This window comes from Chanodichthys erythropterus, chromosome 19, assembly GCF_024489055.1.
Source record: "Chanodichthys erythropterus isolate Z2021 chromosome 19, ASM2448905v1, whole genome shotgun sequence".
Taxonomy (NCBI): domain Eukaryota; kingdom Metazoa; phylum Chordata; class Actinopteri; order Cypriniformes; family Xenocyprididae; genus Chanodichthys; species Chanodichthys erythropterus.
Genome location: NC_090239.1, coordinates 31,777,057 through 31,793,712, shown reverse-complemented (window position 1 = coordinate 31,793,712; position 16,656 = coordinate 31,777,057). Strand labels below are relative to the sequence as shown.

The 16,656-nt window shown below is 36.2% G+C and overlaps 1 protein-coding gene across 1 annotated transcript in view; it reads left to right on the top strand.

Moving 5' to 3' along the window:
- The first annotated feature begins 2,290 nt into the window (after positions 1-2,290).
- htra1b (HtrA serine peptidase 1b) overlaps positions 2,291-16,656 on the top strand; it is a 71,779-nt gene continuing 57,413 nt past the window's right edge. Inside the window, exons 1-3 of the mRNA XM_067368914.1 lie at positions 2,291-2,888; positions 13,960-14,062; positions 15,847-16,051. Of these exons, the coding sequence (XP_067225015.1) occupies positions 2,429-2,888; positions 13,960-14,062; positions 15,847-16,051 (768 nt within the window). The 5' untranslated portion in view covers positions 2,291-2,428. The remainder of the gene's footprint in view (positions 2,889-13,959; positions 14,063-15,846; positions 16,052-16,656) is intronic.

Here is a 16,656-nt window from a genome sequence, read left to right as displayed (position 1 = left end):
CAAATTCCATAATACTGAGATAGGCACAAATATTACATGTTGCTTAGGATCAGTAAGCATATGAAGAACATCTACTCCCAAAATGCTCAAGCAACTCCCTTCAGATAGCTGGGAGGACAGCTTGGACCTGCAACTCTGTGACAAACACTTCTAAAAATTCTGTACTGCATCTGACCACAATGCTAAACACAAGTTCATGAGTTTGGATCAGTGTTTGGCCTAAAATGACTATCTTACAGTTTTATTAACCAGTGTAGAGTATCCAGAATGAGCCTTGGCTTGATGATAGCACCTTAGATTACAACTTGCGCCTGTAAATCAATCAAACAAACAAACAAACAAACAAAACATGAAGAGAGTTCCCATGATCAAAGAAATAGTTAAAATTATGTTGTCATTTATTCACCTTCAAGTCACAAAAAGAGATGTCATGCAGAATTCCTGCACTCTAAAAAATGCTGGGTTAAAAACAACCCAAGTTGGGTTGAAAATGGACAAACCCAGCAATTGGGTTGTTTTAACCCAGCGGTAGGGTTAAATGTTTGCCCAACCTGCTGGGTAGTTTTATTTAACTCAACTATTGTTTAAAAATTACTGTATTGCTTAATTAAAATTAACCCAAAGTATGTTGGAAATTAACATTTATTATCGTCAATGAATATTTATTAAACAATAAACATTTATTAAATTGCTTATTAATAAATTTATATTAATAAACTATTAAACTTATATTAATAAAATATTAAAGCTTATTAATAAACATTCACCTTTTGTCTATTATTGTTGCCTCTAATTGCATCTGGTTTTTAATTTCCCAACTATTTTGTGGGTTCATTTTAAGCTAGCCATATAACAATTTTTAAACAATAGTTGGTTTAAATAAAACTACCCAGCAGGTTGGGCAAACATTTAACCCAACTGCTAGGTTAAAACAACCCAATCGCTGGGTTTGTCCATTTTCAACCCAACTTAGGTTGTTTTTAACCCAGCATTTTTTAGAGTGTGTGATAAAGTGGGGATTTATATTGCTAAGCTCCAAAGAGGGCTAAATTCTTATAGTTTTTTTTTTAAATTAATATGCTTTAATTAATATATAAATGTTATATTATATGCATTATATAAATGTTATGTTATATTATATTATGTTACCCATTCTTCAGCTTTATTTACTGTTAAATATACACTCTAAAAAATGCTGGGTTAAAAACAACCCAAGTTGGGTTGAAAATGGACAAACCCAGCGATTGGGTTGTTTTAACCCAACTGTTGGGTTAAATGTTTGCCCAACCTGCTGGGTAGTTTTATTTAACCCAACTATTGTTTGTAAATGACTATATGGCTGACTTAAAATGAATCTAAAATGAAATTAAAATGTTCATTTATTAAACGTATTAATAAATGTTAATTTTCAAGATATTTGGGGTTCATTTTAAGTAAGCAAAACTGTAATTTTTAAACAATAGTTAAGTAAAACTACCCAGCAGGTTGGGCAAACATTTAACCCAACTGCTGGGTTAAAACAACCCAATTACTGTGTTTGTCCATTTTCAACCCAACTTGGGTTGTTTTTAACCCAGCATTTTTTAGAGTGTAATAGGCTTACTACAGCCTGGATTTATTGTTGTTGTTGTTAGTCGCAAACAGCACAGCTGCTCCATGCACTCAAACCCAATGTTACTTACATGAGAAGGAATCAAAGCAGCCCCCGTGTCTGTTTACAGGCCTTCCCACTTAGTTCTCTCCAGCGCTTTTCTAATATAAATGTGGGTCCTAAAGCGTTTGCTCAGTCATAAACCTTCATTCCAGTGATATTCTTTTGAGCTCTTTTGTATTGTTTCATCTCTCTTTCTGCAGTTTTGTTCTTTTTATTTTCAAATCTCCCTCTTGCTCATTCTCTCTCCTCAACCATCATGTTCCCCCTAATGCTGATTGGTTAACTAATATAATGAAATGTAATACAATGTAATTAATTACAAATAAAAGTAACATACACATGTTCCTCTTATTTCATACTTTTACTAAATATAGGCAACTCTAACTTGAGAAAAATTTTGTGTGGGTTTTTCTTTTCTTGGTTAAATAGTTTCTTTGACATTATATAAGACTGTATCCCTCAACAGGTGTGCATGGGATTTGTTAGCACAATATTTAGACACATGCTTGAGGCGTGGCCTCTTTGTTTACCATTGCGGCCCGTCCCACCACACCGTTGACGTCATACACACCTAACCAATCAACGTTGCTGTTTATACTCCCCAAGCTTTATAAAGTCTGTCATTGAAGCGCAGGATAACGGGCATTTGACAGCACATCAAACTCTGTCAAGTTTACGTGCATTATTTTATTCGTCCAGCGACGTATTCCAAAACGTAGTTAGACTACTTGAAGAGATTTTACTTGAAAGGTTTGTTATTAGATTAATATTAAAATGCGTCTGTGGGTTCTATGCGTGTGTGTTATTCTGGTACCTCTGCTGTGCGATGCGCGTATCTCTAAGCGTTATGTGATCGGCTGTCCGGAGCGCTGCGATAAGAGTCTGTGTCCGCCCATACCGGCCGACTGTCTGGCCGGAGACATCCTGGACCAGTGCGACTGCTGCCCAGTGTGCGCGTCCGGCGAGGATGAGCCCTGCGGCGGTACGGGGAAACTGGGAGACCCGGAGTGTGGAGAGGGTTTGGAGTGCGATGTGTCCGAGGGGATCGGACAAACGACCACCGTCAGGAGGAGAGGAAAGACCGGCGTATGCGTGTGTAAGAGCCCTGATCCCGTTTGCGGGAGTGATGGGGTGTCCTACAGGAACATCTGCGAACTCAAGAGAGTCAGTAACCGGGCGCAGAAACTCCAGCAGCCGCCCATCATCTTCATCCAGAGAGGAGCCTGCGGGAAAGGTAAGACTGGCGCTCAAAACGAATGCTGCCTTCCTACCTTTAGAGTTTTGGAGTCTCAAAACACTTTGACATTATCTAGATTTTGATGGTATATCCATAACTATTTTTGAGTCTTATTATGTCAAAACACAAGCTAAGCTTCCTAATATTGTGAGTTCGCACCCAAATTGGGCTGTCAATATTGTGAAATTCTTAAAACAGCTTCATTAATTGTTCTCTTTAAGGTTATTAGAAACCCTCTTCTTATCAACATATTTTTCTACTGTAGGCTATAGTAGCATATTGTTGTGTTTATTTATGGATTTTAGGAGATACAAAAAGTTATTCAGATCAGCATTTTGGTTTTGGGTTCTTTAGAGTGACAGTGATTAGACAATTATAAACATCAAGAGAATGAAAAGTTCTCTGAGGAATTAAAAAAAAAAAGTTCACTTTTCTTTTGATAAGTGCACTATAAATCACATTGCATTAGTTTAATGATGCAGCGATTTAGTCTGCAGAAAAGTCAAAGCTATAGCCAAACCACACAAGAGCATTTCAAACAGAATATCAAATTCACTCCATTCCATGAAGTCTGACATCCCCTAATGCTTATATTCCATTATTCATATAGACCCTCTCTTATAATATTCTAATAAATTTAAATAATACTTTAAAATGTGTGACTTTAAAGGGTTAAAGTCATTTATTAGTCAGGCTCATGCCGTTCCACACCCGTAAGACATTCGTTCATCTTCGGAACACAAATTAAGATATTTTTGATGAAATCCGATGGCTCAGTGAGGCCTGCATAGACAGCAATGGTACTTCATCTCTCAAGATCTAGAAAGCTACTAAAAACATATTCAAATCAGTCCATGTCCAGTGGTTCTACCTTAATATTATAAAGCGTTGAGAACATTTTTTGTGCGCCAAAAAAGCAAAATAACGACTTTTTAACAATATCTAGTGATGGCCAATTTCAGAACACTGTTTCATGAAGCTTCTGAGCTTTACAAATCTAATCAGTGGTTCGGAGCGCCAAAGTCATGGGATTTCAGCAGTGGTGGTTTTACACGTGATCTGAATCACTAATTCGACACAAAAGATTTGTAACGCTCCGAAGCAGTGTTTTGAAATCGGCCATCACTAGATATTGTTAAAAAGTGTTATTTTGCTTTTTTTGGTGTGCAAAAATATTCTCGTCACTTTATATATTAAGGTACAACCGCTGTGCTCACATGACCTGATTTAAATATGTTTTTAGTACATTAATGGATCTTAAGAGAGGAAGTACCATTGCTGTCTGAAGGCCTCACTGAGCCATCAGATTTCATCAAAATATCTTAATTTGTGTTCCGAAGACGAACGAAGGTCTTACAGGTGTAGAACAACATGAGGGTGAGTAATAAATGACATTATTTTCATTTTTGGGTGATCTAATCCTTTAATTGTTGACTTCGTCTACTAAAAAAGGTGTTTAATTTAACTTTATTTTCCCCTAATGAAAAACTTAAAGTGCTGTCAGATTCTCAGGATCTGGAATTGCATGATTTAAACTGGCTCCTTCTCAAGACAGTAAACACAGAAGCTTATTAGATGTTGCCAGTTCGTCTAAAGCCCCATTACCGGGATTTATTCTTGGCACAGGAATTATACTGGAATATAGTGCAAAAACACATCCACAGCAGATAACCACACAAGGAAGAGTTCTGCATCCTTACCAGCAAGAAGAGTGAGTCGTAGTTCATCCAAATTCTCTTGCAATTGAAGAAGGAAAAGTAAATTCGAAAAAAGTTAGTGTTTCGGAACAGACCGTGTGGTCTCCATAAATCCAGTGCTTCAAAGAGATCTGGCCCATCATAACTCAGTTGTTCAGTGTATAAGAATGGAATGGAGACATTTCAATCACCAAACATTTCAAAGGGGCGTTTTCCCCCATATTGTTATTCATAATCAAAGCATAATCAAAGTCTTTAGCACATTTCTAAAGCCTGCACAGTGTTTAGAAACATTCAAAAGGTATTCAGCAACATTATGCTACCATCTAAGGCCATTTTGGTGAGTTTTAGAAAGCTCTGATGAATAAAATCTGTTATGTGTTTGAGAAAAGATCCGAGGTAGTTTGAAATCAAGCAGGAAAATGTCAAATTGGATATCTGGCAGCACAACTTGACCCTTTTAAGTTAGGCAGCAGACAGCACTAGGTTTTGTAACAGATAACTGTAATGTACTAAACTTGTTTGAACTTCTTCTGAACACACTTGAACAAGCCTCTTCCAATGTGATTAATTAGTTGTTACCAGGCCTTTTTGGACATAATGATTTCCAAATCAAGCCTGGCGCTGTCTGCACCAATCCACGTAACCCGGCTTTCTGCGTCTTCCCTTTGGCTTATTAAGTTATTACCTCACCTTTGTTCCGGTCACCATTTGACTGGCCAAAAATAGCGTTATACTGTACGCCTAGTGCACCCGAGTTCTGCTCAAAAGTTCATCTAAGATCTACAGCCAGAACTCTGTTTTTACTCAGTCAAAGCTATTATAGCAAGACATCTCCCATCACATGATGTCATCTACATCTGGAGTTCTTGAGACTGGACATTATCTCAGAAACCTATTCTCTGAGGATCCAGATCTAGGTCAAATTTTACAGTCTTTGAGCTGTTTTTCCTTACCCACATTTTTAGAAGACATGCACTTATGGGCTTATGCCTTCAGTGCTGGGTTGTAACTGATTACATGTAATCTGGAATATGTAATCAGATTCCAAAAATTAAGTACTTGTAATTAGATTGTTATGTTTTACAAAGCATTCATAATCAAACTTTATTGATCACATGTATTCTCCCTACTACTGTACTTCTTTTTTAAACAAAAACAAAACAAAAAACTACTGCTTATATAGACCTTATGTAGCCCAGCCCCTTTTGAGCCCTGTGCTCGCTGTGTTCTGTCTTCCGGTTTGTATTTCCGCAGCGTGAAGGTAAGATCTTACGGATTTATGAATGAACCACTCGCTTTAAAATCTTCCCAGTTTACTGACATTTGTTATAACATTTGCTTCAAACATTACAATGCTCATGATGTCTTTCTTTAACTCTATAGTAAGTCAATCTACTTCACCAGCTAACTACTCTTCGACAGCAGTGCCATAGAAATATACAGAGCTACCGCAAAGATGGAAGTTTAAAAACAAAATTCTTAAGATGGCTGCACACTTGTTTCTCTGGGGCATAAGGTCTATATGTTCAGAAGTTCTTCCAGATCCAATCAGCTCCTGACAAACCTCTTTGACCTAATGTATTTACTTGAAGTACCCCACTCAGATTTGAAGTTAATAAGTTAGGTCAATAATAAAAGTAAGGCAATAATAGGGGTGTGACAAGATCTCGTCAATAAATTAAGTGGCTGTAGCATTTCTATTGTAAAGAAGTGGCCATTATTAAAGATTAAGTGGACATTTGGTCACATGACATGCACGTAAATAAATACATTTATTAATCTCTATTAGTAAATGTTTTATTTTGATGGTTTTATTTGAAAATTATTTATTTTAATTAAAACATTTTATGATTTAATTACTTAATAGCTTTTAGCTTTATATAATATGTAATGCGCCTCATGTTGTTGATAACAAAAAATGGAATATATTTTCTTTCTCTATGTATTTTTATAACAATATGGTAATTCCTATTCAAATCAATATGATAAAGGAGTTAGGCAATCAAAAAGTAGTCAGATTACATTACCTTAAATGTGTAATGTAGTGAATTACATTACTAGCTACATTTTTTGTCATTTAATTTGGAATCAATAACCAACTACAATTTGTTTCTATCCAGCACTGATTGCCTTGTGAACTTAGAAAAACAAACTCTCTTAAAGGTGCAGTATGTAATATTGACAGCTAGTGGTTGAAATGGGTACTGCCATCCAAATTCAAAATATTGGAGAGAGTTGTTTCCCCCAACCACTCCTCCTCAGACTCGAAGCTCACGCAGGTTGCCAGTTTGAGGACACGCAACAGTATAATCTGCGATCTCTGACCCAGTTCGTTTGCTGGCTTCCATAGCTACAATACTCTGTGTTTTTCACTAACTGACAAAATATATTGGATATTACACAGATCAAAACAAATACAGACATTCTGACACGGAATGCACATTTCAAATCAGAATAACTGGCAGTAGCATTGTTTTTATGAGAAACAAGTATGTGAACTTAGCATTTTTCCTAAATATCTGCAAACATATTTTTATGCTTTAGTACAGTCAAAAAAAATGACATACAGCACTTTTAAAACACACTTTTCACACTCTCACTAGTTTATACTTGTCTGCTAAGAATATCCAAAAGAATTATGTCATTTTTGTCATTTTTATTATTAATCTTAAAAAATGTACATTATCGTGATTATTATTATTATTTTGATATTATCCTATGGTAGGAATTACATTGTATCCTACACACAAACTTGTATTCTCAAACTTTTTGTGTAATTTTGTAATTTGACAAAAATAATGGATTATTGAAATATTTTGTTCTGTGGCACTTACCTTTGTTTTTTATGCATTACATTCCTAATTTTTCATATAATGCTATTCACTGACATATTGTGTACTAGGTAAAAAAGTACACTAACTTTTTTGGATTAGGATAACCTAGTGGATAAGGAACAATAAAACCTATACACAAAGGGCATTTGAAAAGTAGCCTGGTAAATAAATGGCAATAGAATGGTAAAACAATGTTCAAAATCCTTTATATAACAACATATTATATAACCAACTTTTGGCACATAAAAGTGCCCATAGTTGAAGAAACACCCTTACATGGTGTCAACGCCCCTGTGATGACAGGACTAGGGGTATTGCCCAAACACTTACATTGTTGTACACCCAAATGATCCATGAAGGACATATGTGTGATATCAGAAAATTCCCCGAACTGAAAAAATAGTGCATTTGGCTTTAATTGCTGACAGACATCAAATTTTGAGTTAATGGGTGTTTTAATGAGCAAGTGGATCAGTGGTGTGGATTTTCTTTGACTACACTCTAAAAAAATGCTGGGTTGTTTCAATCCATATTTGGGTCAAATATGGACAAACCCAACCGTTGAGTTTAAAATTTGGTTTGTCAAAATGGTTTGTCCATATTTGACCCAAACATTGGTTGAAACAACCCAGCATTTTTAGAGTGTACATGGAGTTTTTATTGCAGAAATGACAGCAAAAAAAAGAGTGTCTGTCTCAAACTGAAGTAGAGGTAAGTGTGTTATGCTGCATAAAGCCAACACACACTCTCTTTGGTTTTCCCCAAGTGCTGAGTTTGCATCAGCAGAGGAAATGCATACCACAAACCGATCTCAGATGGTGGCATGTGGAGTGTAAGAACTGAGAGGAAAGTTGAAGAATCTAATGTCGACAGTGCAGTTCTGGGATCAGGCAAATTGCCACTGATGTGGAAAAGGGCAGATATGTTTTAGGAATGATTTACCTAATGGGACCAATGAGCCAAGACTTTGAACTTATGGTTGCCAGATATTCCATGATTAATAGATATAATTTTAAAGTCCCCCTGAAATCAAAATGTATGTTTTTTAGCTTTTAGTATGAATATGTTAGCCTTAAAGGGTTAGTTCACCCAAAAATGAAAATAATGTAATTTATTACTCACCCTCATGCCGTTCCACACCCGTAAGACCTTCATTAATCTTCGGAACACAAATTAAAATATTTTATTTGAAATCCGATGGCTCCGTGAGGCCTCCATAGGGAGCAATGACATTTCCTCTCTCAAGATCCATAAAGGTACTAAAAACACATCTAAATCAGTTCATGTGAGTACAGTGGTTGAATATTAATATTATAAAGTGACGAGAATATTTTTGGTGCACCAAAAAAAACTAAATAATGACTTATATAGTGATGGCCGATTTCAAAATACTTCTTCAGGAAGCTTCGGAGCATAAATGAATCAGCATGTCGAATCAGCTGTTCGGAGCTCCAAAGTCACGTGATTTCAGCAGCTTGACAGTTTGACACGCGATCTGAATCATGATTCGTGAATCATGAATCATTGCTCTCTATGAAGGCCTCACGGAGTCATCGGATTTCAACTAAAATATCTTCATTTGTGTTCCGAAGATGAACGGAGGTCTTACGGGTGTGGAACGGCATGAGGGTGAGTAATAAATGACAGAATTTTCATTTTTGGGTGAAGTAACCCTTTAAAGTTGTGATTTGGAGCCCCTAGCACGTCCTGGTTTGGCTCATATGCGTGACATCTTCTGCACCCCCATAACATATTAGCTTCTAGAAATATTTCACTTATAATCATAACCTTTAAGACTGTGCTCTTGAAAGATGAAAAAACATGTGTCTGCACTCATGCTCCTGCTGGTAAGGAAACATCTCTCTGTTTAAGCCAATAGGATGTGACCTACTAATAGCACATGAACAACATTACATCACAACTGTCTCTAAGTCTATTTGCAAGCCTTCCTACTATAGCTGGCACAGGCAGTGATGGCACAGGCACAGGCAGTTCACATAAGGGCTAATGACATTTGCATAGTGCATCTATGACAGTTTTCCCATTCATAAAAAGAACTGGCCCAAATTTCACCTGGAATATCTGAATTTTGAGTTTCCACATGATTCATAACTTGCAAGCTGTAATCTAAAAAACATGTTCAGACAGAGACTGATGGCTATCATATACCAATCATGATATGACAAACAAAACATAATAACATAACTGAATTCAACTAGAGTCGACTGGGATTAGTTTCTAAATGTAGAATAAACATTTGTGCCGGGATACTAGCTCTTCTTTCACAACAAGATATCACAGGTTAAATTTGTGAGGATTATGATGTCATTACGATGCAAAATTATGTTTCATTTTGAAATAATATGAAAATCTAGTAGCACAGATGTGTTTTCATAACAGTGTAATCAATAGTGTACTGAGAGAGGAGTCTCTTTGGATATTCCCGCAGTCATTTTCATTTCAGAAATTCTGTGGCTCTGTGTCCGGAAAATATGCTTTTTTTATGCAAGATGAGAAGTTTTCCTCTAGATGGGTAATCAAGGTCAACAGAGCAGAAGACTGAGAGATCAGGAGGCATTTATCTCTGATGGTTAAGAAGTTTTCATATGTTAACTTTACCTCATTCACTACATATTTGCTGTCCATTCACTGATCTCATTTATAAATATTGTAGAAATATTTAATTATATTATCTATATTAGATCAGTGTTTCCACCATGTTTCAAGTCAACACACCCCTTCTAACATCACAACTCTTGTATCATAATTCGTTTCCCACTTGTAAATACAAATTCTCTTGGTCATTCATTCCTGGAATTATGATATTTCCGACTCCACATGAAGGGCACATAATACATAAACCTTAAAAAGAAATGCAATTAATTGTATTAAATGTGCCCTTGTTGTGTACACAAATCTTAAAAGTATATTCTAAAAGTACATTTTAAAAACTGTACTTGCAGGTAATATAATACTAAAGAAATAATAAAAAAACACTTAAGTGTACTTAAGGAGAGTACACTTTTATGACTATGATTCTTAAAGGGATAGTTCACCCAAAAACGAATATTCTGTCATAATTTACTCACCCTCAAGTTGTTCCAAACCTGTATGAGTTTCTATCTTCTGCTGAACACAAAAGAACACAAAAGAAGATATTCTGAAGAATATGGGTAACCAAACAAGCCCAGGGCCCCAATGACTTCCATTTTATGGACTTCCATAGTATTTCTTCAAAGTATCTTCTTTTGTGTTCAGAAGAAGAAAGAAATTCACACAGGTTTGGAACAACTTGAAGGTGAGTAAATGATGACAGAATTTTCATTTTGGGGTCAACTATCCCTTTAACACACTTAAGTACACTTAAAGTGCACTTTGTAATAATGTCAAATGAAACGTTTAAAAGTAGCCTGCATTTAAAATTACAAGTTCTTATTTTGATATGTCACACTAAAGCACATGATAACACATGATAATAATTTTAACTGTAATGTGTTATTTGATATGGCATTTTAAAAAAGTTTTAAAATGTACTAAATTGCAACTTAACAATTTCAAATGTGTAATTAAAAATATATTTAAATACATGATAAGTCTCATTACACTCATGACACTTGCCTATTTTAGTTTATCATAAACGATTGTCAGTACACTCAACAGTACACTTTAAACCATATTTCAAAGACAAAATAGAGGTAATTATGAAATTACATAAATAAGTCTTACTTAAGTGGGTACTTAAAAAACACTCTTAAGTTCAACTGTTTGAAACTGTAAATAACATGCAATTAAGTGTCCGAAAACATTCAGTTTACATTCATGTTCTTTTAAATTATTTTTTTTCCCCCATAATAAGTACTCTTTTTAAAAGTATGCTGAAGTGTACTTTTTTTTTTTCACAAGGAAAGACATCATATAACAGCATAAAATACATTTCAATGATAGTGACAGTGAGCCATCTTCATAAACAGCATTAAAAGGCAATGATTTTCACATTCTAAGATGCATTGGCTGCATCCGAAATTGCATACTTCCCTACTATATAGTGTAGGGCTGGGCGATATATCGAATGCTTTTGTCACGTGCATTTTGTCAGTAAAGCCGGTTCCCTGATTACGGCTAAATCGCCATCACCTGCTTTCAAATGGAGCCGGCGATTCTTATCGATATTGAACGTGATATTGCGTGGCTTGTCAGTGAACTATGGCTCTGTCTATTAAATGCCGCTCCATTTGAAAGCAGGTGATGGCGATTTAGCGGTAATCAGGGAACCGGCTTTACTGACGAAATGCGCGTGACAAAAGCATTCGATATATCGCCCATCCCTAATATAGTGGATGAAAAACATTATGTGACAGAACAGGTAAAAAAAAGTACCCGGTTGACCTACTATACTTCTGTTGGGATTCTGAAGTATGCATTGCATACGATGGACACTTTACTATCCCATGAGGCCACAGGAGAGGATTGTGAACAGAGCAAATTTGTGAAATTAGCCAAAAAGAGTTTGAACTCCTAATGCCCACTACCGGCTTTTAATAAAATGTTATGAAAGCTGCAATATTTTCTTTTCAGCTTGTTAATGTGTCACTTACAAAGAGCAGATGTCCATGCGGACATTTCCTGACCTTTTTCCCCATGTCCCTGAAGCATATAGAATCATTATTTTGTACTTTTCACATAAAACATGACTCTTATGTGGGTTGCATAAATGTTACATTTTTTTGCCAGCTATGACATAACAAACAAAATGTTCTCTCGCTTTAAACGTGCTGAACCCTCTACAGATGTGGAGCCATATTATGAGGGAGGAAAAACAATTCCATTATCAAGATTCCAGAGTCATGATGGGATGTGCTACAGGGAATGGCAATCAGTTATATAAGCCTACATTTTTTTTTTTTTTTTTTTTTTTTTAGCAGCGTGCTTCTACAATAGTAAAATGTAATTCCTATTTACAACCAATTTTCAACTTAAAAGACTCAATCTCCCAGAGTTTGTCAAGTATCATTAAGAAAATACATTTCCCATGTGGTTAGCATCTGATATAATTCATAATAGCAGACAAGACAACAGAGTATATATGATTTGTTAATTCCACACTAATGTTGTAGGCGGTGTTTGATTTGGCAAGCGTGCAATGGTGTTTTACCCATCTGTGTTGCATTAGTAATTACTCTCTTTTATATCCCAAATAGTAAAGCATCTCCCAGAAATTAAAAAAAAAAAGGTCATAAAAGTTTTGGTGTTTTGGGTCAAGGTGCTATTTATCACTGAGTATTTCAAACAGTGGATACATAGAGCTGTACATAGACCCTTAGGGAAGAAACAAATAGCACGCTACCTAACATGGACAAGGGGGTAGTGCAGATGTGCTTGCCTGCAGATGTTGTGAAAGGAGGGTTATACAAGGTAAAAGATAGTGTTACATGTGCAAAGTTAGAAAATGTTTTGACTCAGACCCAAGATTTATAAGCACTTGCTGACTTCCTGTGACTTTAAGGATGCATCATTGCCTAGACAAGTCAACCTCTGTTTCCCCAAAAATCACATTCATCTAATTCGTTTAGCTTTTTTATAAGCAGTTTTAGGTCTGCTGGTGTTTTATGGAATAATTCTGGTTTAATAGCCCTTTCCAGTTCCTGTATGAGATCTGTTGAGGTCTGTGGTCAAATATTTTTGTATAATGACACTGACTGTTGTCTCCTAGCAAGACATTCCTACATAGCTGTGCTAGTTTTATGTTTTTCACAGCACACTAATCTCTCTTTCCTCTTATATAAAGAAACCATTTCAATTCAAATCAATATTTCACATCCATTTATTTAATTGTTGTGTAAATACTGTACACCGTAAAACATATTCCATTAATTTACAGTGAAAAGCTGGCAGCTGTGGTTGCCAGAAATGCCAGACGGTGTTTCTGGTATTACAGGATGCCTGTATGTTTGACAATATATCATTAAGTGAAAAATGTTAATAAACCTATCTACTCGAATGACCAAAATCTGCTTTTTTCCCATTCGCTGTCGTGTTGAAATGGAAAATTGCATGAAATGGAAGTCATGATAGTCTTTTCTTCCCTGTTATATGTATCCAAATGAAACAGCTTCTTGAAGAAGAAAAAATAGAGAATTGTCAAAAAAGCGTGTGGTTTTGGTAGGCACATTATAGCTCCACAGTGCCATCCTTAGGGTGGTGCAAACTTAAGCATGGGCCACGGACCCCATACTCTGCCCTGGGAAAGCGACATCAATCGTAAACAAGGGAAGCCCGCTTCCCCTAACTTGCACTTGGCCCTGCCCCATGCCCCAGGTACGCCCTGAAGCTCCGTGCACTGAGGACCTTGGTGTATAACTTCCTGACACCACAGGCCCAATCCATTATCCAGTCTTATAGAATAAATAATGATTAGAATTAAAGTTAGAATTATCTTCAATTCTATTAAAAAAATAATTGGGTTAAATTTAACACAGTTTATTTGCTGTACCATACTGGTATAATCTGACTCTTTGTTTGCCATGTGTTCTCCAGGCCACGAGGACAATCCAGATAGTCTCCGGCACAAATATAACTTCATTGCTGATGTGGTGGAGAAGATCGCTCCGGCCGTAGTTCACATTGAGCTCTTCCGCAAGTATGTATCTTGAATGATCTCATGTCTTCTAGAAGACATCTTTATCAGGACTATGTTTGGGTCTGTTCAAACTTGCAGTTGATTTTCTTGGTGCTTTTGGTCAAAAAGAAAATTATACATTTAGTTGTGGTTGGCTTAGAGTTTTTAACACCAATCCTAAAGATACAAAGCTTTTATGTTGCATATTTTGCAATGGATCTTACTGAACATCCAACACAATGCTATGTGCTGGGCTAAATGCACTTGTATGTACATGCATGATGGTATTTTACCAGCTAAGAAATCACAAAGTGATTATAAAAATGTGTAAAGAAGTCAAAACAACACCAGGAAATCCTCCATTACACACAAATGAAGATCTGCTGCCAGAAGATGGCCTTTCCAATGCCTGTACTGAACTGTAATGGGCAAGGTAGCTCCTTTGATGAGAAAAAATAGGTAATGCCTAACATTCTGTCCTTTTAAGGGTCGCATCTTCTGATATCACGTTGTGTTTTTGGTTCGTTTAGATGTCTTTGGTCTGTGTTGCATTTACATTTCAGTCAAACCACACCAGAGATCGTTTGGAAGCCACTTCTTTGGTGGCCACCAGGGTTTGGACACTTGTTTAATTAAACCGCACTAACAAAGCAATTGCACCAGAGTTTGTTTTAATTTAACGAAACCTGCCAAGTGTGAACACACCCTTTAACACAGGGCTGTCCAATCCTGCTCTTGGAGGGCAACTGTCCTGCAGAGTTCAGGTCCAACCCCAATTAAACACACCTGAACCAGCTAATCAAGGTCCAACTAAGTATACTAGAAACTTCCAGACAGGTGTGTTGAGGCAAATTGGAGCTGAACTCAGCAGGACAGTGGCCCCCTAGGACAGAGTTTGGACACCCCTGCTTTAACACAAAGGTTATTCATTGGCATCTATGGCTCCATGAAGATCCTTTCATCATTGAAGAAACTTTCCATTGAACAAAAGATCCTTTATAGTAGAAAACGATTCTTTAGATTATTAAAATGTTCTTCGCCCTAAGAAAAAATAGTTATTTTTGTTTCTTTGAAAGGTTCTTGGAACTTTTATTTTTAATACTGAACATGAGCAATTTCAATTTTGTGGCTCTTCTTAATCTTTCTCTGCCTTTATGATTCAACACTGGGAAAAATAGATACTCCCTCTTTATTTTTGTCTTTTGATAGCCCTCTATCATCAATATCAGATGACTTCTTCCAAGTGTGATTATATCTAAATTTGTCCTGAAATAACATTCTTATTAACCAATTATTTCTCTCTTATTTGTGGAGTAGGTTGGGGGGTTGACCTAAAATTAATTAACAAGGATGTTGTTCCAGGAATATTTTCCTCATGGCTAAATCATCAATATACTGAATAACATAGTTATTCTTCATATTATTGTAAGAAGTATCTGATTGGATGTTGTGTTGTTTTGTTTTGTTTTTTTTTTTTTCACTTAATTGTAGACATAATAGATTGGATCTCTTTCTTAAACATAATGCATCTTCATCATTACATAAGACTGTAGAATACAGCCAACCTCAATTTTAGGCTATTCAATCATGCACTGTGGTGAAAAATCTGGAGAACAACCCTCATGTTTTCCACAAATCATTTATCAGAGGAAATTCATCCTTGGTCTAGCTGGAAAATATAGTCAAATCAAGGATGTTGACTGACCATCATTCTTTGCTGTTTCTCTGTGGAAAATATACATACTATCAGAGAGATTCTCATTAAAAGTAATCTTCAAAAACCTCTTCAATTTTCTTTTTTTTAGAATGGTGTTCTCCAAGCGGGAAGTGGCGGTGGCAAGCGGCTCTGGTTTTGTGGTGTCTGAAGATGGTCTAATTGTAACCAATGCTCACGTGGTAGCCAACAAGCATCGGGTGAAGGTTGAGCTGAAGACTGGCGCCACCTATGACGCCAAAATCAAAGACGTAGATGAGAAAGCAGATATTGCCCTCATCAAGATAGACGCTCCGGTGAGTACCTGTCCATACCTACTCATATAGTATGTCACGCTCAGGACTTTTGGATACCACATATATATTAAGACTCTTGGTCTGTTCCAAAACCTAGTGAGCTGCCTAAATAGGTAGGATTTTAAAGCATTGCTTCCTGTGCTAAGGAAGATACTTAATGCAAGATACCTTCTTTTGCCCAAATGCTAGGGCAGCATTAGATGGAGAAAACATTTCCATAATGCATGGTAACAAGCTCAGTGGAAAAATCCACTCAGATGGTGCATGATTCAAGAAAAAATGTCAATTTAAATTAATTCAATACTGAAAATATTGCTTAAAATAGTTCAGTCTATTACAAACAATTGATAGTTTTACCCAATATTTGTGTGTGCTACAATCTTAAAGATATCCCAATAAGTAGCTTAGCAACAAGCTAAAGCCAAACTCCACTGAAATCAATTGCTATTCTACCATGTGCTTTGTGTGAGATGACTGTTGTCCTTGGAAGTTCATGTTTACAAGTTGGGAAGTCATAATTACAATGCCAGGTTACTTGGTTGGTTGGTACGAAAGATGGTGATATACCTTTTCTACAAAAAATTCAGTAAGAATTTTTTAACTCT